General features: G+C 44.3%; 1 protein-coding gene across 1 annotated transcript in view; it reads right to left on the minus strand.

The window, feature by feature from the left end:
- Positions 1–2,324: 2,324 nt before the first annotated feature.
- The window catches only part of LOC147460855 (putative polyribonucleotide nucleotidyltransferase 1, chloroplastic), a 98,610-nt gene continuing 73,694 nt past the window's right edge, over positions 2,325–27,240 (minus strand). The window contains exons 14-24 of the mRNA XM_086508542.1: positions 27,051–27,229; positions 26,725–26,908; positions 26,047–26,094; positions 25,889–25,961; positions 16,555–16,628; positions 16,302–16,409; positions 16,131–16,225; positions 15,912–15,975; positions 3,441–3,494; positions 3,321–3,362; positions 2,325–3,101 (exon numbers count right to left, since the gene is read on the minus strand). Coding sequence (XP_086364668.1) covers positions 2,709–3,101; positions 3,321–3,362; positions 3,441–3,494; positions 15,912–15,975; positions 16,131–16,225; positions 16,302–16,409; positions 16,555–16,628; positions 25,889–25,961; positions 26,047–26,094; positions 26,725–26,908; positions 27,051–27,229 — 1,314 coding nt within the window. The 3' untranslated portion in view covers positions 2,325–2,708. The remainder of the gene's footprint in view (positions 3,102–3,320; positions 3,363–3,440; positions 3,495–15,911; positions 15,976–16,130; positions 16,226–16,301; positions 16,410–16,554; positions 16,629–25,888; positions 25,962–26,046; positions 26,095–26,724; positions 26,909–27,050; positions 27,230–27,240) is intronic.

Below are 27,240 nucleotides of genomic sequence, written 5' to 3' on the forward strand. Positions count from 1 at the left end.
TGGTTGAAGGGAGGACACACCCTAGATGTAGCTAAAGATTATTGCCACAACTCAGTGAGGAGTTGATGGGGAAAGGGATGGTTGTATAAAGCAATGAGAAAATAGAAGCTCCACCAGGGTAGATGTGGTTGACAATTAGCTCTAATGGAAGCTGAATAGTAGAGGGAGGAGGTGGGAAAGACTATAGTCAAAAACAAGCTTCAAGGAGTTGTGGAGGGTAAGGTTAAGGAGAAAGAGATTGCACAGATAGAGAGATAAGAGGGAAAGTGTTGCACATTTTGGAGGGCCCTTGGTTTGTTTGGGGGGGGGGGGGGGGGGGGTGTTCCACATTCCGTATAGTAGAAGAATGGGCTTTTACACATACTTTTTTTAAAAAGAATTCAAAATTACATGTTTTTAAAGGATTTTTTATAGTATATTGATAAAGATATTCCCCTCACTTGGGTCTACAAGTTTGACCACTACCACACCACCCACTGGAAGAAAGCCATGTTCATTTTCCCTTAACACATTTTTAATCCATTGCAGATACAATAGACCTCCTAGTTTCCATTCCCTTCCCTTCCTAATGGACGATAAAGTTTTTCCATTTTCTTGGGTCCATAACAAATACATGCAAAGTTAATTAAGGCTCATAATTGTTCTATGTAGGCTTCTAATCTCGATTTTGGTCAATCAGTTGATAAGGAGGGGAGACAATCTCGCGAGTGCTGAGAAATACCTAAATGGTTGATGCTTGTAAACCTTATTCAATAGTAATTTGGATGGACGTATGCATGTTCTTATTTGTTATGATTTAGAATATGCATCATATGCATTAGTTATTGTACCTTTTAATGTTTGAAGAATGTGTGATGAAGAAAATCTATTTTCATTTGATGAAGCACAAAAACAAAAATTAGAATTCCTACTATGAAAAATGAATATGATGCTATCATTAAGAATGGCACATGTTACTCATGCATGCTCCACTTACCAAGAAAGCAGTTGATACTAGGTGGGTTGATAAGTCGGAATGGAATACGGATGGTGGTTTTGATTGCTACAATGCTACATTTGTACAAAAAATATTACACATGCAAGGGAGCATTTTCAGCAAGATTGTTCCTCCCATTGATTTTCTAGATAATTGCTTTTTACATTTTCACATCGTTGTTGGAATGTGCAATAGCTGGACATTAAATTCATATTTTCAAATGGTGAATTGCATGACCAAGTGTTTTCATGCACCTTGTTTTTTTCCTCCAAAAGGATAAAAAGTCAATGTGTAGGTGAAAGAACCATTGTTTGGTTTAACTTCACTCTGATTTTCAGAAGAGACATACGTGCTTTGAGTGCACATGCTTATTCTAATTATCCAATTAAATCAACTCTTATGTAAAGGTAAGTGTGTAATACTCAGAAGCATTGTTTTTAGTATGTATGTATATATTATATATATTGATATTGATATATATTTGTGTGTGTTTAGCTTTGGTCCAAATACTAATGATATGAAGGCTACACACCATTTAGGATATCAAATGCGGACAGCCATCTTTGTGTTGAGACATCAACACGTAGTTTTTAATCTCTATGGAGAAAGAATTTGAAGCTTAAGGCTTGTTTTTTTAAGAACACCACTTTGGTGCGATTCTCCTTCAGCATCTTATTGGTTGCCATGTTTGTGTATGAATTAAAAGGCCATATAGTAATTTGAGAATAACTAATCTTACAAATAGTGAGTGACCTAGCATTGGCAGGTGGTTAAGTGGATCTTTTACTACTAGGAACTTGTTCAAAATGACGGTAGGCAAACTAATAGATCTCTATTGACGAGTGGCTCTTGCTTGATGCTTGACAACTCATGAATATAATGGCCAACACTCATATCAATCATAAATATTTGTCAAAACTACTTATGATTGATGTGGGTGTGACAATAGACTACCACCATAATCCACTCTCTTATCATACTACTGGTGCACTGCCACATTTGCAAGAAACCCCTCTCTTCTTGATCACATTATCCTTAATCAAGGGGATATTGTGCAAGGCAAATCAACTCAATATATGTGCATAAATTCGCTTGTGAAGAACCAAAATTTCTGCAAACATACGACCACTGGAGCCTCAACCATTGAGCACCTCTATTTAAGGGCTTTCCATAAGAGGAGAAGTCTTGTGGATATACAAGTGAGCTCACTCATGGGAAAATGAAAGTATCTTTCGCATATTGTGAGTGCCAGTCTTCTTTTTAAGCATATTTTAGAGGCGGGAGAGCCCTAGTGCATTCTGCGTCATATTATCAATTGTACAAATCTCAGCAATGCTGTGCACCTTGCTTGAACTTTATTTTCTTTTGATTACATTGAATGATCAAGATTTTACAAGGGGATTCAAAATTGTCGGTGCTACAATATCAATTGCAGTGGGAAAAGCCCTTGTACAGCCTCTGGTTATAGTTTGTTCAAAAGAATGTTTGCTTTGCCAAAGATGTGGAAATATGAGCAGACAAAAAAGGTATCTTTGTGACTATGCTACAAAAGCCTACCAAGGCAGAAGATGGAAACTCTCCCCAACAGCCAAAGAGACGTGCTTTGAAGTGCCTCCATTGTGAAGAGAGATTTTCTGACAACCTTGTTGTATGGACCCCATAAGGGTCTCTTAAGTGAGCTAATCCAAAATTGGTCATCCTCCTGCATCTGCTGAGGCAAAATTTGCCATCCTCATGCATCTGCTGAGGCCAAGGGGATTTCATCAACCTCATCTGCAGGCTTCTTGATTTCGTTGCCAGAAGTACTTGACAATTCATCAGGTTCAGATGCAACTGTCTCCGATTCAGCTGCTTGCTTCTCATCTCCTGTTTGCCCATTCTTTGATGAAAGTATCAATCTCTCAGTCCGGTATTTACTCAGCCGTCCTTCTTTGGAAGCTTTCACCGACTTCCCGCCCAGCAGGCCATCCTTGGAGGCGCGGGGAGCCTTCTCTGACTTAGACAAACCCTTTTGTGCATCCTTCTGCTCAGGTTTTGATACACTGGAAACTTCTTCTGTATCAGGCTGCTGTCCTTCAGCCAATAGTGCGCGATGGCTTAGCCTCATCTGTCCTTTTGAATTCATCTATCGAACACGAGAAAATCCAGTACCCCATGTTGGAAGAAGCATGCGACAGCTCAAAAAGCCCAAAATCAAGCACGCAGCCCCTCATAAACATCATGCATTTCAGATTCCAACAAACTGTCTGAATAAGTTATGTTTTCTGACTAAAACAGACCCATACCACCAACAATGCTGAATGTGCTCTGAATTCACCCACAAAATCTCCAGAAACCAACTTACCTCTATAAGCTTGACATCAATTTTGTCACCAACTTTCAGCATCTGTATGACCACATCACGTTTAGGTAATCCAACTCGATCTCCTCAAAACAAGAGTAACAAAAGCAATTCAACACTTACGTCTTCCACCTTCTCAAGCCTCTTGGTGCTAAGCTCACTTATGTGACAGAGCCCCTACAACAGAACAGGTTAGTATCCTTTTGCTTTCGGTGTGTGTGAGCTGGCGTGTGATGCAAGTATGACTGCTCTCTCTCTCTCTCTCTCTCTCTCTCTCTCTCTCTCTCTCTCTCTCTCTCTCTCTCTCTCTCTCTCTCTCTCTCTCTCTGTGTGTGTGTGTGTGTGTGTGTGTGCGCGCGCGCTGTCTACACACACACACACACACACACTTTTTTTTTTTTGGTAAATCAGCTTTGATTAATTTTTAAGTGGGAAACTTCAAAGCGAGGAAAACCCACGAAAAAGATCAAACACACAAACACACACACACAATGGTTAATCCATTATGAGTTAATCAGTGGGAAACCTCAGAGCGAGGAAAACCCATCCACAAGGAATAAGTACAAGAGTGCCATAGTTCAATGCAAACTATGACAAGATCAAAAGATGTCTAACAACAAGGCATACAAGGAAGGATCAATCTCTTCAAGAGAGAGACTATCATACAAGGACTGCTGTAGAGAAGCTCAGGAAAAGGGGAAGGCCCATACAGGCGGTGCACCGAAAACCAACCGGTTGCAAGCCTGCCATACTATCCAGAGAGCCCAATATCGCAGCAAATGAAAAAAGGCCACATAAGGTCTGAGCCGAGTAGCAAGAATGCCAAAAAGCCAAAAAGATTTCCCATATGTAAGAGAAGTAAAAAGCGCTCGAAGGAGGCCCACAATAAAATCCAGCAGTTAATGAGTGCCAAGACAGGTCCATAGCAAGTGTCCTACGAGAGGATGCAACTTGATGCTTTGCCAACACCTCCCCAACCGGTAACACTGCAAGCAGGCATCTCCAAAGGAAAAGCCTGCTGCAGTGTGCTTTTTTAAATGTCACCGAGTCTTTTTGTCCATCATGACTGAGGTTTATGCATATTCCATATAGCATTCGCATAGTCATCAATCCAAGGGGAAGGCAAGAGAAACGCATAAACCGAACTCACTGAAATCCGCTATAATGATAACATGCCCCGACCCGGTGTAGACTCAATTCTTTCAAGCGCTCGATGTCGAGCGCGAGTCTCCCATTTATCTAGTTTGCATTTATCATTATGTTACAGACACTCACAAAGAGCTGTCAATTCACATTCCGTCAATAGGCACGTATCAGCCAAAAGTTTGAGCTCTTGATAAACATATTTGGCATCCTCAACATCCCTATGAAATTGAAGCATGTAGTGCTTGCCAAAATTCTAAATTACACATTGCACGCGCATGATGAAACGATACCAAGCAATATAAAGATCAAGAGGCATTTGGGTGACCAGTGGGGGAATAACATCATGAATCATCTCGGGAAACGCCTCATGCGAAAGATAGGCATTATTGATATGTAGTAAACGTTTCCTAGAGAGAGGTTGATCACAATGCAATGGCCCAAAGCGCAAAGTCGTCAAAATGGGGGAATGATCAGACAACAACAAGGTGTGGCCTATGCTCATCTCACATACAAACTCATTTGAGGACATACCACCGATCTAATCGTGCACGATACGAGGAGTGAGAGTTATGCTAAAAGTGTACCCACAAACATGCAGATGTAAAAGGCTCCACAAATCCAACATCCGTATGCATACAATAAGATATGTCCAAGCTTGCAATCCCATGAACCACACCCAACATGTGTGAATGTCATGTGGTGTTATCAGATAAAGCAGGCGCATTGTTAAAATCACCACAAAGCAAAGCATTGGAGAGCCATGAATAAGAAGACATCGCACACCATAAAGCAGCTGCTTGCCCTGAGGCTCTATGCGCAGAGACACAGTGCACACACCAAATTCATAAATCCGGCCATTGACTATACATTGAACCACCATCCAATGACCTCCTGGATCATTGTACGCAAGATCTAGTTGCAACTCATGCCTAACCAACATCAAAATACCTGAAAAGCCAGTTAATTAGCCATATGCTATCTAGTAGCCCGCAAAGTAAGAACATTGCCAAACAAATTCACGCTGATTGTACTCTTGCAAAATAGCAATGTCTGCCTTACATAGATAATGCCAAGTTAACCTCCGCTTATCAGTGTTACATAATCCGCGCACATTGTATGAAATGCATTTAGCACAACTGTGCATTCGAGAGATATGTACAAAGGCAAAGGAAGGAGGAAACTAAGTTGACATGCCCATAGGTCCATCAACATCAACAAATTGTGGCTCGACTAAAGCATCATGCATGCTCGCATCAGAGGGAGTGAAGCCTGCAGGTGATGAAGAAGCCCCATGAATCACTGCATTTCTGTAAGAATGCACCACCTTGTTCCATGTGTCCGCAAGTGTGCGATTATCAGTACAAGGAAGAGATTTTTGCACCACAGATTTCACAACAAGAGGTACATAATTACGAGAAGAAAGCTGTGAGCATATTTTAACGGTCTTCTTGGGGGTCACCCAAGCAGATCCTTCCCCCGAGTCCACATTCTTTCCCTTCTTCCTGGTCTCATCTGCAATTGCCAGCTTTCACTTGCTCAAAGTGTTTAAGGAATTAACAGACTTGACTTTGCCTTTATCTAGAGGTGGGGTATTTGGTAAGGTAGAGGCCCCAATGGAGGTTGATCTAGGGTTAGAGACCTCTTTCTCAGTGGAAATAACAAGTTGTGGAACAGCTGAAGGAGGAGGTTGCAAATTAGGCTCGAGACATTCAGATTGCATGTGTCCAAATTTCCTAGAGCAAAAGCATGAATTTGCAAATTTCCACTATCTGAGCTTAAAGGGCGATTCCCAATGAGAGGGTCCCCCAAGTTAACAGTAATACCTTCAGGGGTGGGAACATTCGTGTCCCAAAGCACACAAAACCGATTTGTATTGTCTCGTGTTTGAAGGGCATATCATTTTCCCCAGGTGAGAAGCAAGCATAGGAAGAAAGTATCATCAGGTGCGCGGAAATTCAACTATTTCCACCCATACTGGGCACTTATAGCGGATGAAGCTTTGGTAGTCTTTGTAAGAGTTCGGGGCATTTGAGTAACAAAAACCAAAGGGAATAATTCAAGCAACATATTGCACGCGTCAATGTTTGCCAGCAAGACTTCATAGAATCCTTTGGCGCCAAAGTAGACAACTTTGACTGCCTGGCGTTTAAGAAGAAAATCTACCCGCTGCCCACGTCTTGCACAGTGGTGGATGAGGCCACTCAAAGTGAGAGTTATGCACATAGAGGGCTGATTCTACACCCAAAGGGGACGGGAGAGCCTCGTGCACATGGCTAGGATACCAACAAGAAGGACCCACCCCCTTCCTTAATGCATGGAGAGTGGGAAAGGACAACACAAAGAAGAGGGCCCCTCATCATACGGTTTTGGAATGAGGAAGCCCCCATGATATTCATGAAGAAAAGGGGTCATACTTCGAAGCTTGGAGAGCAATCCCATTTCTTGAATGACAAGCTCACGAGGATGCAGGTGGAGCATAGGAGAGCATTCATGCCAAGGGTGTTGTAGGCAAGGAGACGAGGCAAAAAAGTCTTCTACAGAAATGGATGGGTCATCATTGATGGCCATCCCGTCTCTGGGTCAAAGGCTAGCCCACAGAGAGAGATAAATATTGCGATCTGAAACTGCAACGGATCATTATGGGCGCAACTTGAACAACAAGAGAATGTGATTGAGAGGAGAGACATCCTACTCTTGACAAAAAGACACCATGGGAGTCAGTATAGGCCGACTACACATCAAGGCGCTGCAAGAGGATTTCGAGGAGTGGCAATACTTTTCTGGTGAAGGCTACTTGAAGTGGTGGCTTGGGACTTAGAGGTCAGATATATGTGGATTAGTATGTAGCTCACACAAGACAAGGTCATCTACATTGCTTTTTTTTGTTTCTCTCCTCTTATGCCATCATAGAGGAGGCCCGCGAGAGGAGGAGATGGGAGCCTAACCATTTGCATGTCTATTAAAGGAAATTATGTATCACTCTATATTGCGATAGGTCTTCCTCAAGGGAGACTTCCACGCCCTCACACACATCTGCCAATGTGAGTTGTATGATTATGACATAGAGATGCTACATCTATCAAAACTAGCTGAGGTGGGGACAGCCCGCACATCGATGAACTCAAGGCCAAATAGAGGCCACGATATCGCTTACTACAATTGGATGACACAATGGCCTGATTGAGGGGGGTTTGACATCCTTTCCACATGAACAACGCGGATATACACTTGCAATGCAGAGCTTTTACCATCAAGCCCATGCCAAGAAGTCTGCTAGATCTAAGACTATGACCCATAACAGATGGTATGACGTTAAGTGTAGAACACCTTTGGATGCATAGAGCTTTGGGGACTTTCACAGCGAGAGGCTAGGAGAGAGATGGGAAGACTTACAAAAGGCGTACGTTTGCAAAGCCATAGGAGCTAGAGATGTACCACTTCTTCTTTAGCTGAGATAGCTCCATCTCATGGCGGAGCTTCAGGGAGCCACTAACCTTGACACCCACATAATTGACACACATATGCTGAGGGATTGCACCAAACAGCCACCCATATAATTGGCACACATATACTGAGGGATTGTACCATGTTACCCAAAAGCCACCCATACCACAATCACACGAGCCTTGCCCCTCTCGGCCACTCACAAGCCTCTCTCTCGCTGAGCTAGTGGTGACACCTGTCATTTGACTAGAAATCTAACATTGAGGCCACTGTGGTCACCGCCACGAGTACCATGCCGATCTCCTTTGTCAAATCTTTATTACCGTAATCTCTATCCAGCTTGCCTTTGTCCTTCTCTATCTGTGAGTTCCTGCTTTTTCCTTTGGCTTCAAACTCTCGAGCCAAACAAAGCATTGAATCACATTCATGACTATGGTCGTACCTCGTGGGTACCGAGGCAGCTAATTGAGTACACGTTCTGCCATCCATGTCCAACTGACCTTTGTCCTTGTCCTCTAGCAAACTCCTCCATTTGCTTTTGACTTCACAAAGAGCCAAACAAATTTTTGGGTTCTTTGAGAACTGTGCCGGTGCATGGGCCGATATATGGATAGTTGACGATCCGTTATCCATAGCTTTTGGTTGTCTTTGGTCGATGTCGTCGAGAGCGGTCAAGAAAGGGGAGGCCATGATGAAGTTGCAAAAGAACTGGTAATCTGGTACCTTCTCACACTACAAAACTGGCCGCACAAACAAAGCCGATCAATAAACTCCTCCAATGCCCTTCTCTCGGGGTTCCGCAATCCTCGCCTCGAAGAGCTGCAAGATTTAAGACCTATGAATTGCACCTAGGAAGCTCACTGGTGTTGTTCACCCCCCCGTCCCCTGCTCGCCATCGCGCCCCCCCGGCCCCCCCTGGCCCCCCCCTCCCTTTCCACCTATTCACCCCGCCTCCCTGCTCGCTACCCACCCGCCTGTCTACCTGCCTACCCCGTTGCCCTGTCCGCCTGCTTGTCCGCAACCCCGCCCGCCGGCACATTACCCCTGGTCCTCCTCCTCACCCACTTCGTTCCTGCTTGACTGGTCTCGACAGCGCTTGTGACGTGCTCGGTCTAGCAGGAGGTCTCCGTTCACCGACGTCTCTTCGCCCTTTCTTCACAACAACAGACACGCCTGCTTGTCCGTAGCCTCGCCCACCGGCACATTACCCCTGGTCCTCCTCCTCACCCACTTCGTTCCTGCTTGACTGGTCTCCACAGCGCTTGTGACGTGCTCGGTCTAGCAGGAGGTCTCCATTCACCGACGTCTCTTCGCCCTTTCTTCACAGCAGCAGACACAGATGGAGGCTCAAGCTCCGCCACAGAGGGACTCCAATAAAGTCCCCTTGCCCGACCCCGCTGAGCCCACCATTCGACTTGCTCTCTCACCAACAGAGCAAGCGAGCCTAGGCACAGAGGTGGAACAGCTTCAAGCGACTTCTGTCATCTGCAAGATTCTTGGCACCAGACCCAGCAGAGGAGAGCTGCACGATCTTCTCCAGGCCCGTCCGCCTTCTCGCAGAGGTGGGCAAGATCTTGGACGTTCAGTTCCTCGGATGCAGCTATTATCAGATAGAGTTCAAGACTTCCGAGATGGCGTCCAAGGTCATCGCAATGAGTCCCATCAGAGCAGTTCGAGCCCACTTTCGACAGTGGAGGCATGGTTTTGATCCAGCTACAGATGTTCTCGTAGAGGAGGCAGACCATCCCATCTCCGTCTGCTTTCCTACCACTTTTGTGCAAGATAGGCTCAGAGATTGTGACAGTCCTAGAGACACCTCGCACGACAGCCTCTGTAGCTGCCAAGGCGGCCAGCATCCCCTCATTACGTGTTCTGGTTACGAACACCCACACTCTCCCGAAGGTCATTCTTCTTCCTCAAGTGAGTGGGGGTTGGTTCCGAGAGAGCGTGGAGTATTTGGGCTTTTCGAATCGGTGTTTCTTTTGTCAACAGATGGGCCATCTTGCGAAGGCCTGTCCACGGAGCAGACCCCGACCTACACCACAAGCCCAACCTCAGTCCTCAAGGGCTGGCCAGTAGCAGCAGACAGTCACAGAGTACGCAAGCAGAGCCACCCTCCGAGCCTAGGGCTCAAGTGGAGGAGAGTTGACAGCACGTTCGTGGTCAACGTCGGCAGGGACCACCACACCAGCGTGGCACTCAGAGTGGTCCCCTGGCTCCTGCCCAGCAGCAATGGGTTCACGCCTGATGGGATGCCAGGTGAGGGTTTTAGATGGATTCCCCCAGGGACTGCAGTTCGATACTTGGGCTCAGGTTGGCTTGGACTTGTCTCCCGAGCAGCAGATTGCTCCCCTCCTCCTGTCCATCAGGAGGAAGTTGTTACATTGGAGCTCCGCACGACTTTCTTTGGCAGGCAGAGTTGTAGTGGCCAACCAAGTGTTGTTGGCTACTATGTGGTACATCACTTCTTGTTGGATCTTTTCGAGTTCTTGCATCAGCCAAGTAGAGAGGCTGATCAGGAACTTTCTTTGGTCAGGGCGTGACACTCAGATAGCACGAGCCAAAGTGACATGGCAGGTCATCATTCTTCCTTGTTCTCAGGGAGGGTTGGGGATCATAGAACCCGCACAGCAGAGCAGAGTCCTTATAGGGAAGTTTATCGTCAGAGGACTTCTTCCAGGGGAGGAGGCCTCGAATAAGTTTTTGCTTCAACGACTTAGTGCTAGGGTGCCTCAAGCTGGAGGCCCTTGGCAACCTTCGACCAGATGGATCTTCACAAAGATGCGCAGAGTTGGCATGAGCAGGAGACTGGAGGACAGTTTCACTGTGAGTTTGCTCCAATCCTCGGAGCAGCTGCGGAGAGGCCTGGAGCAGCGCGAGCCTACTTGCACGGAAGAGCGCCTGAGCTAGCCCCTTGTTTGGAACCCCATGGTTAGCTCTCAGAGAGGCCACTTGGTTGGTAGTAGGCCTCATGTTTCCTAGGGTCCCATGGAAGAGGGTCCAGCACGCACTTTCGGTGAGTGGCTACAGTTCTCAGGCTTGTCAGAGAAGCTTCAAGGAATCCAACTACAGGGGATGAGAGGGGTGCAAAGCATGTGCCAGAACATCTCAGAGACAATACCAGTTGAGTGGCTCACACCTCTCGAGTCAGCAACGCCCAGATGGATGGGGCCTTCACGCGATTGGAGATTCTCATCTCACTTCGGGCTTCCTCGGAGACTGTATCCTCCCTGTTTTTCGAGCTCAAGGTGAGGGACACTTACACCGAGTTTCAATAGAGGCCCCACAGGTGGCAGACTGCTGTTTTCAGAAGATCCGCGTGATGGGCATCTACGGGAGGACTTGTGTCATAGATCCTGACCCAACAGCTCTTGAGATTGGCCACTAGAGGCTAAGGGCTTGGGAGAGTTGTTCACTGACACGAGTGCAGTGGGATCCTGGAAAGTGGTTTTGGAGGGACCTTTTCTCCCCAAAAGACCATCTAGGTGTCCCTTTCTTTTAGTACACTGTTCGATTGGGACGTCACATATTGGTAGCATGAGAGAGGCTCGTCTTGCTGCAACACCTCATTGGCAAGAGGGGGTCTCACAGCTGAGTTCTTGTCAGCTTTTTGGGAGAGGTTGTGGGACTCCAGACAGCTGAGACGAGTCACTTTGTTCCAGAGGCTGGTTGCACACCGAGCTACAGCAGTTGGGAGTTGGCTTGTACATAATAGTGGTCTCTCGGTAGCATGTGCAGCTTGTGACCATCTTGTGGAGAATCAGTGCCACTGTCTTTGGGACTGTCCTTTGGCACAGCAGGTTTGGCTTCGTGTTCTTTGGTTGATGCCAGCTCTTTCCACAGCTTCGCAATACACTTGGGGGGCAGCTGCTAGGTCCACTCTCACGGGCCCGGCATTTCAGTTTGAGCTATCCTCCATTAAAACAGGATGATAGTGATGTAGGGGGGTCGACCTACACTGCAGCCTGCTACAGAGCTTACTCCATAGGAGTGGTGCAATGAGAGAGAGCAATGTTGGGAGCACATCTGTGGCCTGACACTCTGGTTCATCTGGCAGGCCGGTTGCTTCCGCATCTTCGAGGCTCGCCCTGTACCACCATCAGAGACAATTCGGGATCTATGGCTAGAGCTAATCGATACTCTCAGAGGACAGTTTGAGAGACTCCAAGCCAGCTCAGACCGCATGAGGGAGCGTAGAGAGGCTTTCTTCGACTCTGGCACCCTGGGAATTTCTTCACCATGGTCCAGGGTGTGCTCAGATGGCACTACCGTCCACCTTTGTGGCTTTTCCCTCCTCCCATCTCTTGATTTAGCCTCATTGTACATATGTTGTTTTTACATTGGGAGATTCTCCCCTTCATGATTGTTGTAGCCCTCTCTTGTAGAGGTGGTTGTAGCCCGATGGGCAGTTTCATTAACTAATAGAAGGATCTTTTTGTCGGAAAAAAAAAGACCTGCAAGATTGACACCAAGCCAATGCCCAAAGCCGATCTTTCACGCCCTCTCTTGATTCCTGCTCCCAAGCCAAGGCTGCTCCTCGAATGGACACTCCTCAAGCGGATCACCACCATTGCCTAGTGGGCAATCACAAGTCCCCCAGCACTCTCCAAAGCCTTGTCGCATGCGGAAGCGTAGAGACCAAGAGGGAGAGAGAGAGAGAGAGAGAGAGAGAGAGAGAGAGAGAGAGAGAGAGAGTCTCCTGAACGAATCAACCTTGGCAATGAATAACTGAATGTGTATACAATGGAGGCAAGGGGTTGCTTATATAGCAATCCCAGTAAATTGCCCTACCCAAGACTTTGACAAATAAGTAAAATAAATACCAAAAAGCCAAACTAAATAATGGGATCACATTGGGCAATTCACTTGAGATGCCTAAACTTTAACACCACCTTAGATAAACTATATGGAGCAGCGTTGGAGCTCAGTCTATATGCTCAGCGGTGCCGCAAGAGCTTGAGCTCACAAGGATAGGCAAGCTTCACGAGAGCTTTCTCTACCATTGACCATTCGTTCCGTTCACGTGTTTGATTGATCAGACTAGGTTGAGGTATACTATTGCTTTGTGGAGTTCCACAAAGCCTTTGATATAATGCTACAAGACAAACTTTTCCACACTTGCAATTGCTTGGTATACAATCAAATATGATATAGGGCACTTATGCATTATATGGGCAGCCATCAAAAGAGAGTCAAATGGTATGTAAAAATGCAAACTTGAGCTTTAATACAAAAAACATTGTTAGGAAAACAAGAGCAAGGGGCACCTTTATAGAAATGTTTCCCAATAGCGCTCAAGACACAAATTCAACTCCACAAACCTTATCAAAAGAACTCCCACAACACCACAACTCAAAAGCAAGTGACGCTTTGGGAATTTACAAGCACACGCCCACCCAAAAGACCACCATGAAAACCAAGAAGCATCTGCCCTGGCATGGAATTACAGCACAGACCAACTGATGCACTTGAGGAAAAGAGCTTCCCCCTTCACCAAATGATTCTTCAAAATCACAATTTTGAAGTATATCCACATCACAAAAATCGAGCTTCCACAACTTACCCTACACCAAACTGCCTGTGGGCATCCATATCATGTACCCTGTGGAAAATAGACTGTATCTCCCAAACCACAACTCCAAAAGAATTGCTTTCAAGCTTCAAAAATTTCTGCATTTTTTGCAACAGAAGTTTTTAAGACCACATATTTCAAGTCTGTGCACCTCTATGTGCAAAATTGGCGCAAACAACAAGCTGCCATGGCGCGCCTACACGTAGGAAAGGCTAGTCGAGGCAAAACTCATGAAAAAGCCATAGCGACACAAAACCTACAATTTTTTTATATTTGGCTGAACATTTTTATGTTTGTCCAAGAGTTTAAGTTAAATACAAGTGACACTTCAAAAAACTCACGAGCTCTCAAGACAACCCGACAATTGGCACTACACTAGCGGCTTGCACTGCATGTACATGTCCTTGCTAAAGCACCACAAAAGAAAGCCCGTACACCCTTTTGACATCGGGCATCATGTCCATATGTACAAATTTACAAAAAACAGGGTGTTCAAAAATGCGCACAAGAACGTGTTGTAGCCTTTATGTAGCATTATAGAAAAAACTACTCTATTCATAAGATAGTGCACTATGACAATGCATGAGCTGCACCTTGTTATGTTTTGGTCCAAAGGTAAAGAAATTGATTGAATGGATGTGCAAGGTACCTTTTTTACGAGCAAAGGATTGGTTAATTACAATCATCTCCACCCATTGGGCACGTGTGAGCTATAATGTCTTTTTCTCGACTTTTACAATCTTCATGTAGAACTACATTGACTTGGCCGGAGCCAAGCTACATAATTCTTGCAGGTGGTCACATACAGGTGGTCACTTCAGATGTACACCTTGGGGTCACTTTTCTTGCAGCTGCTGCACAATTAACTATGAGATTAGCAGCTCGGGCCAAGCTAACATGAGGATAGGATGCATTGGCCATGTCAGAGAGACAATACCACCGACCACACTTTTAGGAGCTCTGAACAAAGGGGCGGCTTTTTGACACTCTAGTGACGCCCGTATTGATGTATGGAGCCACAATTATGGGTGCCAAGCAAAATTGTACACCAGTGGACATAAATAGAGCCATAGTTTTTACGTACGTCGGACTCGACCGGGTACAAAAATTATTACGGATCAGGACCCCCCAAGAATTTGATGCATCAAATTCTGTACAGCACACTAAAAATAGTCTGCGTATAATTAAAACAATACAGAGAGCACACACATATGTATACCTTGGGGATTACTTTCACTGCCACCAGTCTGTTTCTCCATGGCGAGCACAGCCAAAAACAGGCTCACTAGAGGGTATGCTGCATTAGCAATGCTAGAGTGCCGCTGCCACCATCCACACCTCAAGGAGAACCACAGATAGGTAACACCTTAGTTACCCTTGCCATGATGTATGCAGTAACAGTTTGGGCACCTGGACTTACAGCTTCACGGTGGACATAGATTGAGTTTCCTCGGGCTTGGACAATCGGCTCTTTTCAGCAAGTAGAATAAGTGCTTCAGCATGTACGTAACAAAGTGAAATTATAAGAAGCTTCCAACCTGGCCTTCGCAAGTAGGATAAGAAATTGTGCATGTCCACTTAGTCAGATTGACTTGAGGATATTTTCTGGACAACGTAAGCATAATAAGTTTTTTGCCTCTTTTAGCCATGGAAAAGCTATGTACTCCAACACATAATGGAGGGCTAAATATCTCGACTACACAAACTCATGTTTTAGCCATGAAGGCTATATTGTTGTAGAATTCACAACACAAAAGCAGCCTCCAATCCAAATGTTAGCTTCTGTGTGTACTACCTTTGCAGTCATCTACTTTTCACAATTGGCATACTTCATTTTAAGATGTGATGTTTGGTAAAGTCATTTTAAGATGTGATGTTTGGTAAAGTCATTTTAAGATGTGATGTTTGGTAAAGTCTGAGGTTCTATCAAGGTGTCATCCTTGCATAGACAGTTCAACCTATTGTCTGGTGGCATCTCAAAATTGGCTTGATGGTAAATTTTCCCTTTGAAAGGTTCGAATTGGAGTGAGATTTTTCCAGTTTCTTTCTTCGGATGAACACGGTCAATAACATTGTCGATGTGGCTGGCAATTCTATTTTCTTCGCTGCTGCTAAAGATTGTTTTGGCTTAGATAATCATTATAAGCCAGTCTATCATAAGATTTCAAACTTTTTTCAGCCATTTAGATTGATGTAAATATTTCAAATCGTGTTTTTGCCTTGGTCATTTCTGCTAATGAGCTTTTCAATCCAATATTGTGCTATAAAGCTCACTTTCAGAAACAGCCATTCTTTTCTTTACAAGCTTTACGCCCTGTCCACAATCAAGTCAACTCTAAAAATAAGCCCAAATGATCTTGCCTAATTACATCCAAGCGTTTTACTGATGATTGTTAATGCAAAAAAAACTACTCAGTCAAGAAGTATCTTACCTCACGCCCGGGTATAATCTCTAGGAAACAACCAAATGACACGATTGATTTTACTGGGCAGTCCCTGTTCACAAAACATAGAAAATGGAGCACATATGAGCTAAGAACACTAGAGAGTTCATCTTAATCATTTCAAACAAAAAATTCTTCAATAGTGGCACTACAGTTGGATTTATTTGACATTCGAAAGGCAATATAAGAATCACATAGCGAACATGCCTGTACACTGCGCCGACCACGGGATCCATGGTCAGGCCAAGAATTTTTGACTTTGCACTCTCCAAGCTTTTAACAGACTTTGAAAGGATGCGGACCTACAGATACAAAATAATCAGGCAAATGAAATAGCAATTATCCCACCATTGCAGAACATAATCAACCGATCCTCACCAAACCATCATCTTCCAAATCAATGGAATCAACTCCAGATTGTTCAATAATGGACCGCACTGTCTTTCCTCCGCTGCCTATAACACTATTAATCTTTTCTGGCTCCACCTAACCACCCAAAATTGCAAGGAGAATACCAAAAAAGTGTCACAACACCTAACCTTTTGCAGGTTTTGAATGATTATAGAAGACTACCAAAACCTAATAAAACATAGAGCAGCCTTGTATTTATGCAAAAAATCAGTGCAGAAACCTTAAAGCATTCTATTAATGGAGCATATTTGGAAAGCTTCATGGCAGGTGCTGGGACACATTTGGCCATTTCTCCTGAAAATAAACATCTCTCTCTCTCTCTCTCTCTCTCTCTCTCTCTCTCTCTCTCTCTCTCTCTCTCTCTCTCTCTCACACACACACACACACACGCGCGCGCGCGCCTGCGCGCACACTTTTTTTGTGTAAATCTTTGGGATTGATTTACAAGTGGGAAACCTCAAGCAAAGAAAACTCACAGAAAGGATCATATACAAAAGCGCGAACACAGAAGTGTTCATCTGTGAAATAGGGCTAAAAGAATTCATAGGAAAGCTGATGCATCTCTGAGGTAATATCACCAACTTCCCAGGCAAAACATAAAGACTGCCTAAGGGAAAGCTTGAGAAATTGAAAGGGATCTGCATCAAAGCGAAGGAACATGCGGCTGTTATGTTGACGCCACAGGGTCAATTAACCCAAACTCTGACCCACATAAAAAGCAGACCACAAAACGCTACAAGGAAGGTGGGAGAACGCCAAAAGCCCAAAACATTTGTGGAAGACCATAGAGGGGAAACCGAGCTGCATACATGCGGCTATGCAGCGAAAGAAACTTCTAGTAATGCAACAATCTCAAATCAAGCGACTAACACTCTCTTCCGCACTCGAGCAATGGACACAACGAGGAGCAGATATGGCGTGCATTGAGAAAAGAGCCCACTAGGAGAACTCCAAGCAAGCATCGCCAGCGAAACTGTCACAAACTGATGACGTGGCAGCCTCTATGCTGACGTGGTAGAACTGTACCGAAAGGCTGACGTGACAGAGTGCCACGTGGCTCCAGTACAGAATTCCGCAATTCGTGCTAACTTGCTGACGTGGCACAGTACCGATTTCCGCTTTCTACGTTGACATGCTGACGTGGCATCTGTATGAAATTCTGCAATCTGCGCTGCTGCTTTTACTAGCAGATTTTTGACCAGATGCTTTTGGGACTCTATTCCTTTTGAGTTTAACGCTTTTGGGGCTCTGTTTTTAGCACCCCTTGTAATCTTTTTAGGTGTCCCAAGGGGGTCACTTCTCAGAGCATCTGGACGCGGAGTCTAAAAGCGAGCGCCTGCGGGAAGTTGTACTTTGCTCAAAGATTGATATAGACGAAATACCGAAAGGGGCGCCAGTCTTTGGGGCCAATCTCTCTTGGCACGGAACTACGCCAAGCCATGTCGACTCTTGAAATTGTGAAGTGTTTTTGAAGTGAATCTCTATTGTGTCGCGACAGAATCTAGACTTGGGGTGTCCAAGTTTGTTACAGTGGTATCAAAGCACGACCGATTTCTCTTCTACCGAAAATCCGATCCCTTTTCTCGCGACACCTATGGATTCCGAAAAAAATCAATATCGACCTCTTCTGCAACCACTCAGACAGGAGGAGGTGATAAGGCAACTCAAGCGACTTAGCAGAAGATGAGTACGGGCCACCTCGGCTTACACAGTATGAACTTTTGGAGATGCAACGTCGACAACAAGTTGACAAGTGCACAAAGCAGATGCTTCAGCTTGCTAAAGATCCCCCATTTGCAAAATTTTCACCCAGCAGTCCATGGCTGAAGTGTATACTCAGAGGCAGAAAGCCACCGAACCACCAATCAATCCGGCAATCAAGAAACCTCCTACTCCGAGGATGTTCACTGAAGAAGAACTTCAAGAGGTGGTCCAGACCCAGATTAGTCAGCTTTTGGACACGAAGAAGCAATCGAAGAAGCAATTGAAGAAGCGCAAGCAAGGGACTAACTACCCCGGTTACTTGGGCCATCAATCTTCTTTTGCATGTGCAAGAAAGCAGAAGAAGCGTGTGCGTTTTGAAGGACTACCCAGTTCTTCTTCATCTTCTTCTGACAATTCTTCTAGCTCTTCCTCTTCTAACTCGGGTGAGGAGGACAAAAAAGGCAAGAAGAGAAGCAAAAAGCAAAGCTTTAAAAAGAACAAGAAAAAGGCTAAGAAGATCAGATTCAGACCAATTTCTCATAGTTCTACAGAAGAGTCATCCTCTGACAGTTTGAAATCCGACAATCACATGTTTTATGCGAAGAAGTAGCACTTTTACAGAGCCAACCACTACAATTTCCTTGAAGATAAGAGCAATAAAATTTGAATCCTTTTCTAGATTCCGAGATGCTCCGAGGGCTTTGGCTTTCATTTAGTAGTTTGACATAACTTTCTCTGGAGGACATTACTCAGAGCACTCCAAGATCACGAGGGCTGCATCATTTTTGAAGGGAAACGCTCGAACATGGTGGTCCACTCTTCTTCTGAGGAAAGAAGCCCCGATCAAGTGGTTAAAGTTCAAACGGCTCTTTATTTCTTCTTGGTTGACTCAAGAGTACCAAGGAGATGTAAGAACCACTAGGAACCATCTTCGGATGACCAAGGGTGATTCTTTGGACGCATATTGCGAGAGGTTTTGAGATTCTTTTCGACCAACCTCTTCGTTTAAGGTGGTCACCTTTAAAGAATAGATTCAGCGATTTTGCTGCGGACTCCCTCCAGAGATCCAAGATTACTACCTTGAACAAAAGTCTGAGTCTATACAACTACTAATGGGACATGCCAAACGGGGATTCTCGATACATTCAAGGAATATGACTTACCCCACTGATAAAATTTTGACTAAGAGGACCTGACAGACCTCCAACAATGAAAATAGAAAGAAAAAGAATCCCCAGGAAAAGAAAGATACACGACCCCGATTGACTCTTAGAGAGAGGAAAAGTATCTCAGAGAGAGGAAGTGTTTTGGTTGCGATAAACAAGGGCACATCTCTGCAAAGTGCCCCAAAAAGGCACAACGAGGACAGACTGAAGACACGCCACAGAGTTCTAGAGCAGCCGAAGAACGTGGCAGAAAACGCAAGATGAAAGTAGGACTGGTACCTGATTGCATCGGAACCGACCCAAGCAAGATTGATAAAAGTACACAATTTTGTTGCGCATCGGGCAAAGTGAAAGATCAAAAAGCTCTTATCATTTTTGATGGAGAAGCCAAGGCCAACTTCATTTTACCTGAATTGGCGGCGCGGCTCGCACCGGCAGAGGCAGTTCTAGCCGCTCCCGGACAGGATGTAGCCATTACGTCTGTCGTTGGCAAACTTCGTTTGCATTGTCAAGGGTATTTAGGTCACGAGGACTTTTACATCATGCCTTTGGAAGGGTGTGACGTCCTCTTGAGAATCCCTTGGTACCATAAGAACAATGTCGTGGTCGACTATCGAGCAAAGAAAGTGACTTTGACAAAATAGAAGGGCAAGAAAATTGTACTTAATGTGAAATTGAAGGGCGAGTCCGTCCCTATTGTATCGGCTTCGGCCATTTCAAAATTAATGAAATCCAGTCTTTTTGTTTACTCGATCTATTTGAAAGAATTGAATGATGAACAACAAACGAACATGTATGAACTAGACAAAGAGTCCGATGCATGTATTGTATACCATAATCCTGAATAGCACATTGCACCCACATAATAAGGCAAAACCAAGCAACATCAAGATCAAGATGCATGTGAGCAAGCAAGGTGGGAATAAGTCCAGAAATCATATCTCGAAACGTCTCATGAGTAAGATAAGCATTGTTAATATACAGAAGACGCTTTCGAGAAAAAGGTATATCACAAAGAGATTGCCCAAAGTACAAACTCAATAAAGCAGGGTTATGATCCAATAGCTACAAAGTGTACTCCATTCTCATATCGCATACAAAATCATCGTACCGTTGTGGGTTGAGTACATACCATCTATCCAACCGTGCGCGATATGAGTAATGAGCAACATGTTGAAAAGTAAATCCCGAGATATCGGGATACAAATAACGTCATAAATCAAGCATCTGTGCAAGAGCGAGAAGATGCTTGTCTCTCCACAAGCAACATGTGTAAATTGCCTGTGGTGCTATCATGCATATCAAGAATATTGTTAAAATCACCACAAAGGAGTGCATTGGAGGTCCATGGATAAGAAGAGATGTCTCGTCATAAGGTGGCCGGTTGCCCAAAGGCTGTATATGCATAGATGCCTCCAATTTCATACATCTGACCATTCAACAAACATTGCACAATCATCCAATGATTGCATGGGTCATTACTGAGTACTCACAAAAGCTGGTTGAAGCTCATGCCGAACCATCATCGAAACTCCCAAGTAACCATGGAAGCCAACATACGCAATTCAATAACCTGCAAAATAGGAACACTAACCAGCAAACTCGAGCTGATTGCATTCTTGCAAAACAGCTATATCTGCCCTACATGTATTTCCATAGTGCTAGGTTAGCCACCATTTATCAAGATTACATAACCCACACACATTGTACGAGATGCATCTAATGATTATATGTACAAGTGGCAAAAGAATATAAGGAATTAGGTAGACGCGCCGATGTGCACATCTTCTTCCACCACACCTATGCTAGAGCCAATCATTTGATTTAGTGCAGAAAAAATTTCGACAAAATTTACATGCGAGGTGGAAGCCTCACCAATGAGTACATCAAAAATGCATTGCTTTTTCCCATGAGTCAATCAACCTGCGATTATCATTACATGAAGTTGCTTGAACGATGCATTCTTATTAGCATTAAGTGGAACATAGTTACAAGAGGAGGGTGGAGTGAAAATCTTCACCGTCTTTTTAGACACCTCCCAAGCGCTAGAATCATTGGACCCCACATTCTTACCCTTCACAACATTGCCATTACCAGGAACTACAGACTGGGGAGGCTTGGCTTTCCCTTTTTCCACATTGGGAGCTATATTGACAATTGAGCCTCCATGTTGCTTAGCCTCACCGATAGGTTTGCCCATACGCACAGGAGCAGATGACGGAACTGCTAAAGGAGGGGGCTCCAAAACGGGTTCAGGGCATTCAGAATGCATGTGCACCAAATGCCTTCTGAGATAAGTTTGCCAGTATCCCATAGAATGCAAAACCTTTTGGTGTTCACATCCAATTTCGGAGGACAGATAACCTTTCCAAGCTGTGCAACCAACAATCGTAAAAAGTGTCTCCACGTGTGAGGTAAGTCCACTATTTCCACCCACACCGGACATTTGTGGCGGATAAGACTTTGATAATCCTTTGTCACTGCCCACGACACTACATGAGTCGTCTGCGTGCTAAAGAAGAGTGGAGACATCTCCGGCAATAGATTTATAGCTTCAGTATCCGCCAACAAATCCACTAGAACCAAAATAAACACCACGGACAGCCTCGCGTTTTGAGGAGAACATCGACCCTACTCAATAGGCATTTTCCCCAGGAAAAATAAGAGGACTGCATTCATAGCATACTGCGCAACCAAGTCCATGAGTTCTTGCCCCTGATATGCACTTCGAGAACAGGTGCCAGACCCTTTCCGGACCTCCTCAAAGTCCTCATACAAACAAGTTTTGATCTCAAAAGTGGCCACTTCCCATGGCTTTTCGATGCTTAAACACACAAAAATTCAAACATATACCAACAATATCCTACCCAAAGAGCAAACGCATAGATAAATAAGCACTACAAAGAAATGTGGATTTTAGTAACCTGTAGCTCTGTATAGAGATCACAAAAGTAAGTACATGAATCCAAAGTGAGCGTACATCAGACTAACACTACCCCTTCCATGAGTCAGTACAAGTTCACATTGTATATTCTAGCAGACCACACTTCGTATTGATTCTGGGGTGATTTCGATGATGACCATGCACCCATTGGCCAGGGACAAGAACTGAACAAGCCACGCTGAGAGGGCTAGCCTCGCTCAAGGCTGACTGTTGCACTGAGGGCTGACTGCTATACAGAACGCGTCGACGGTACAGGGCGCAGGTCACGCAGGAGGTCAGAACGTGCAAGACGCACAGAGCCTGTAGGTCGTGCAGCACGAACGAGCACGCACGTTGGAGAGGACGCGCAGGTGAACGAACGTGCAGGTCGTCACATACACACACACACACACACATTTTTTGTAATGCCAGATTGAATTACAAATGGGAAACCTCAAAGCGAGCAAAACCCATAGAAAGTATTACAAGCTGTAATTCAGAAACAGTCAAAGTAGAGCTGGTAATGGCTAATAGGGAGCTCATCCAAGTCATAGGCAACTTGAATAGACTGTCTAAGAGATATCTTGAAGAAAGAAACATATTCCACTTGAATCTGCTAAAACATGAGGGAATTCCGTGCTTTCCACAATGTCCATAGTACCCAAAATCTAACCCAGCCGAAAAAGTATGCATACGGCCGAAGCAAAGGCGGAAGCACTCCAAAGATCCAAAAAAAATTTACCAAATCGTGATCCAGGGAAACGCGAGCGAAGAGCTGAAGAGATGTTATCCACAAACTGTCGTGTACAAGAAAAGGACCACAGAAGATGTGATATATTCTCAACGCCTGCACCACAGCGAACGCATCGTGAAGAGGCCAATCTCCTAGAGCGCAGTAATTTGCCAGTGGAGAGAACCCCAACAATACATCTCCACATAAACAATTGCTCCTTGAGAGGTAGCTTAGCATGCCACACTTTCATCACACACACACACACACTTTTTTTTTTGTAAATCAATTTGATTTATCTATCTGTGGGCCCTACACACACACACGCGCGCGCACAAAGTGCGGCTTGTACCCTTTGCAATAAATAAAATTTTCACCAAAGACATAAGCAAGCACTTGGAATCACCCTCACTAGTGTGGATGATAACTTTGTGTGCGAGAGCGCACACAAAGTGCGGCTTGTACCCTTTGCAATAAATAAACTTTTCACCAAAGATATGAGCAAGCACTTGGATCACCCTCACTACTGTGGATGATAACTTTGTTCATCAATTGGACAAAGGTATTGTTAAACCCATGCCCAAGCACAATTTCAGCAAAGAGATGAACAAGCTTTTGGAATCATCCTCATTGTTGTGGATCAAGATTTCTTTGAAAATGTCTTGCTTTGGCTTGTTGTTGCAAGAAGGAGAAAATATGCCTAGCCTTGTTATAGCTTTTTGGGGTCAAAGCTAGAAATTCCAAAACTTCTTTGAACATGTCTCTTTGGCTTAGATGTTACAACGAGGAGATGTGTCTAATCTTGTCAATAGGCTGACCTAATTGGACTGCATTGTGGAAGAAGATGACAAGGCTGCTCTATTGCTCAAGTCTCATGAAGACAACAAGGACTTTGACCAACTAGTCACAATGTCCTTATGGAGAAGGAGCCCATTGCAGTGTTGCGCAACTTGAGAATGTCATCAAAATTTTGCAACAAGAAGAGAAGGTCCTCAAAGAACAAAAAGAAGACAACCAAGGTATCAACCTTCTAGGACTCCTACATGCAATGATGAAGAAGAGGTCTCCATCATTGGAGCCTATGTTGTCTCTTCCAAGGGGAGGATGCACCATGAATGTGGCAAACTAGGTCACTATGCAAAGCATTGCGTTACCAAGAACCCTGGCCATCATGCGCCATGAATGTGGCAAGCTAAGTCACTATGCAAAGCATTGCATTACCAAGAACCTTGGCCATCATTGTCACAAGACAAAGCATCCGCCATCCAGATGCTTTCACAACGACAAAGGGAGAGACTCCATAGGCAAAGGAAAGATTCATGTGGTAGAAAAAGGCCAAGAATTTTATACCCATTTCACTTACGAGGCAAACAATGACATTGTATTTTTTGTGTTCTCCGGTCGCTTGTTGTTGCTGCTTGCTCTTCATTGTTGTCAAAGTAGTTATGTTATTGTGGATAGCCATGTTGTCGAGTGGTCCATGATTTGAGAGGAGGCATGTAGCAGTCTCTCTAGGAGACATGTCTCTGATGAGCCATTGTCATGATATTATCTTCTTGTCCTGTCATGCTGTTTCTAGGGAGGTTTCTTGGGATGAAACCTCTTCGTTCCTTCTGTGTGTATCCTCTTTAGATTGTCCATGGATGTTCATGTGTATACCCCATGAGGTGTGCACCCTTTGCCACATGCAGTCATATTGTTTCTATCTACCTATAGCCACTTGTAGGATTTGTGAATTTCAGCCCCTAATCATCTCTCCATTAGTGGGTAAAGCATTCCTCAGTCAAGGGAAACCCTAGCTACCCCAAGTTCCCTATGAAAGGCTCCATCTCTACACATCTTGTACAAGAACCTTGTGATAAGCTATGCATTAATCAAGCCATGTTTTTTGTCATCATCGTGGCCGATTTTCATTAGTGTTTTGAGTCTCTAATTAACAGTATTGAGTTCCGCAATTAACACTATGAATGCATCCCTAGTTTTTGAACTTCAATCTCCCACACACCCCATACACATGACACCTTTATGAAGACCAAGTCCATACACTCCCCCTCCAAGACAAGATTAAGATCCAAGGACAAGAGAAAATGATAGCCATGACACTACCCTCTAGCTGACAAACCCAGCAAAAGACCCAAACTCGAGGGCAAGAGGCAAACACGACCCAAACCATGTATGCCTGCCGACAGCTCCAGCAGCAATACTTTCGCAAACTCTCGCACTGCCCTCTGTCAAAGGTGGTATTATGTACAATCGTCATTGTTGAGGTGGCATCTACCAAGCTAACATACACAACCATTGACAAAGACTCACTGAGTAGCCTTGGCAAACTTTTCACTTCAGCGGCGTACAAGAAGTCATGATTTAGTTAGGCATTAGTGGCACTAAGCACACAGGCAAGTAGGCTGATTCTGCATGTCCGCTCACCTACTATAGGACCCCTCAACCATCTGCCCCCAAAAAGGGTAGTTGCTCCACCTTCTCTAGAAGGATGAGCTCACCCTTGCGAAAACCCCAGGCTTAAGGCCACCTGCACTTGGAAAATAGCACACAGTTAACCACTTTAGTACTTGCAAACTGTGGAGATCAAGACTTGAGACTCGAAACTCTTGAATGTCCAAAAGACACTCACAATGTATATTCGTCAGTTTCATAACCCAAATGCTCAAGATCAGCTGTTCAAACTCTTAGGCTTGAGGTCTTTAGTTGTTCAATTTATGTTGATCTTATACATCAGAAGAAAATTCAAATGTTCATACATGTTTCTGACAATCTCTTGGCCAGCCCTCAACCCTTGCCATCCACCCCTAAAAACAGCCATAAATGCATCTAGGGTGCACTCTCGATGTGAGCAAGGGTTCAGCTGGATACTCATCAAAGACATTTTTCCTGTTGCCTTCTCACCTGATAAATCAAACATGTGTGCGGCTAGAGGGGTAGCAACAGTGACATCGTCAACAGAGCTCAGGGACTTCCCCTAACATTTGCTGAGAAACGGACTTTGAACATGTATTTAAAAATTAACCAATACCAAGAATATGACGCCTCCCATCCCTTGCTTGAAGTAGGGCCATTTCGAGTACTTTTAGGTCCACACCTTCGACCTGGTAGGGCACTTTACCAATCATATAGCAGAAAAGATAAAGCATTTCATTTCTACAAAATGAACTCATGCAAAGGAGCACCAACCTTTATGTCCATTTGAAAAGCTGTAATTCCATTTTCACTTCCAGCTATCTAGTTTTCAAACAGAGCACAGCAATAAGGAACAGTACCAAACAGTTTGATCAGCTTATCTGCGTGCATGAATTTAATAACAGTAATTAAACTGTGACATGCCACATAAAACAAATACATTCTGATGGAATGCAAAGCTGGCGGTTATTAAAAACTCGAAGCACCACAAGATTGCTCTACTGACAGCCAATTCTTGCCACATTTATATATCACATAAACAACTTCACTTTCGAAGAAACAAACAGCACTAAATCATCAAAGAAAGACAATGCTCTCGTGTGAAGGGAAAAAAAACTAGCAATGAAGATGTTCTTAATACACCTAGGATAGTCAGATGCAGGAAACTGAGTAACTGCGGATGAAAATATATTTATACCCAAGGTTAGAGTGTGAAACAGGGAAAGTCCTAGGAAATGGTTAAAGAAGACTTGCTTACATAACTGCAGTTAAAATCCCATTTAGTTAAGCAGTAATGCCATGAACAATACCCCTCAAAATGTTTCTAGAACTAAACTCAATAGGGTTTAAGATACAATGTTTTCATCTAATATTAAGGCTTTCATCTTATATGATAGCTAAAGCAAATGTGAATGAAGCTTGGTTGACGTGAAGAAAGTCACAATGACCCACCTTAAAATCCATATCTCCCAAGGCATCCTCTGCTCCAATAATGTCGCTCAAAATCACTGGTTCATCGTCTCCTCCAGATTCACTAGAATTTAAGATTAGACCCATGGCAACACCAGCTATAGAATGCTTAAGAGGAATGCCAGCATCCAGCATTGCTAGACAGCCTCCACATACTGACGCCATGCTGTCAAATACCAAGCCAAAGGTTTCAAAGCAGTTAGAAGCAAAAAAGAATGAGATGCCCAAATCATTTTACGACAAGGGAAGGAAAAATGGTATAAATCTGCTTTCAGAATTCTGCAGTACATGATGGCTTCAGAGCAAACCTGGATGATCCATTACTTTCAGTAATCGTACTTTCCAACCGTATTGTGTATGGAAAAACTTCCTCAGAGGGCAAAGCATATTCCAATGCTTTTTCAGCGAGCACTCCATGACCGATCTCTCTTCGACTGGGTGCTCCGACTCGTCCAGCCTCACCCACTGAAGAGGGTGGAAAGCTGTACTGCATTTTTC

This window comes from Adiantum capillus-veneris, chromosome 3 (assembly GCF_014529385.1).
Source record: "Adiantum capillus-veneris isolate H3 chromosome 3, ASM1452938v2, whole genome shotgun sequence".
NCBI classification, from domain to species: domain Eukaryota; kingdom Viridiplantae; phylum Streptophyta; class Polypodiopsida; order Polypodiales; family Pteridaceae; genus Adiantum; species Adiantum capillus-veneris.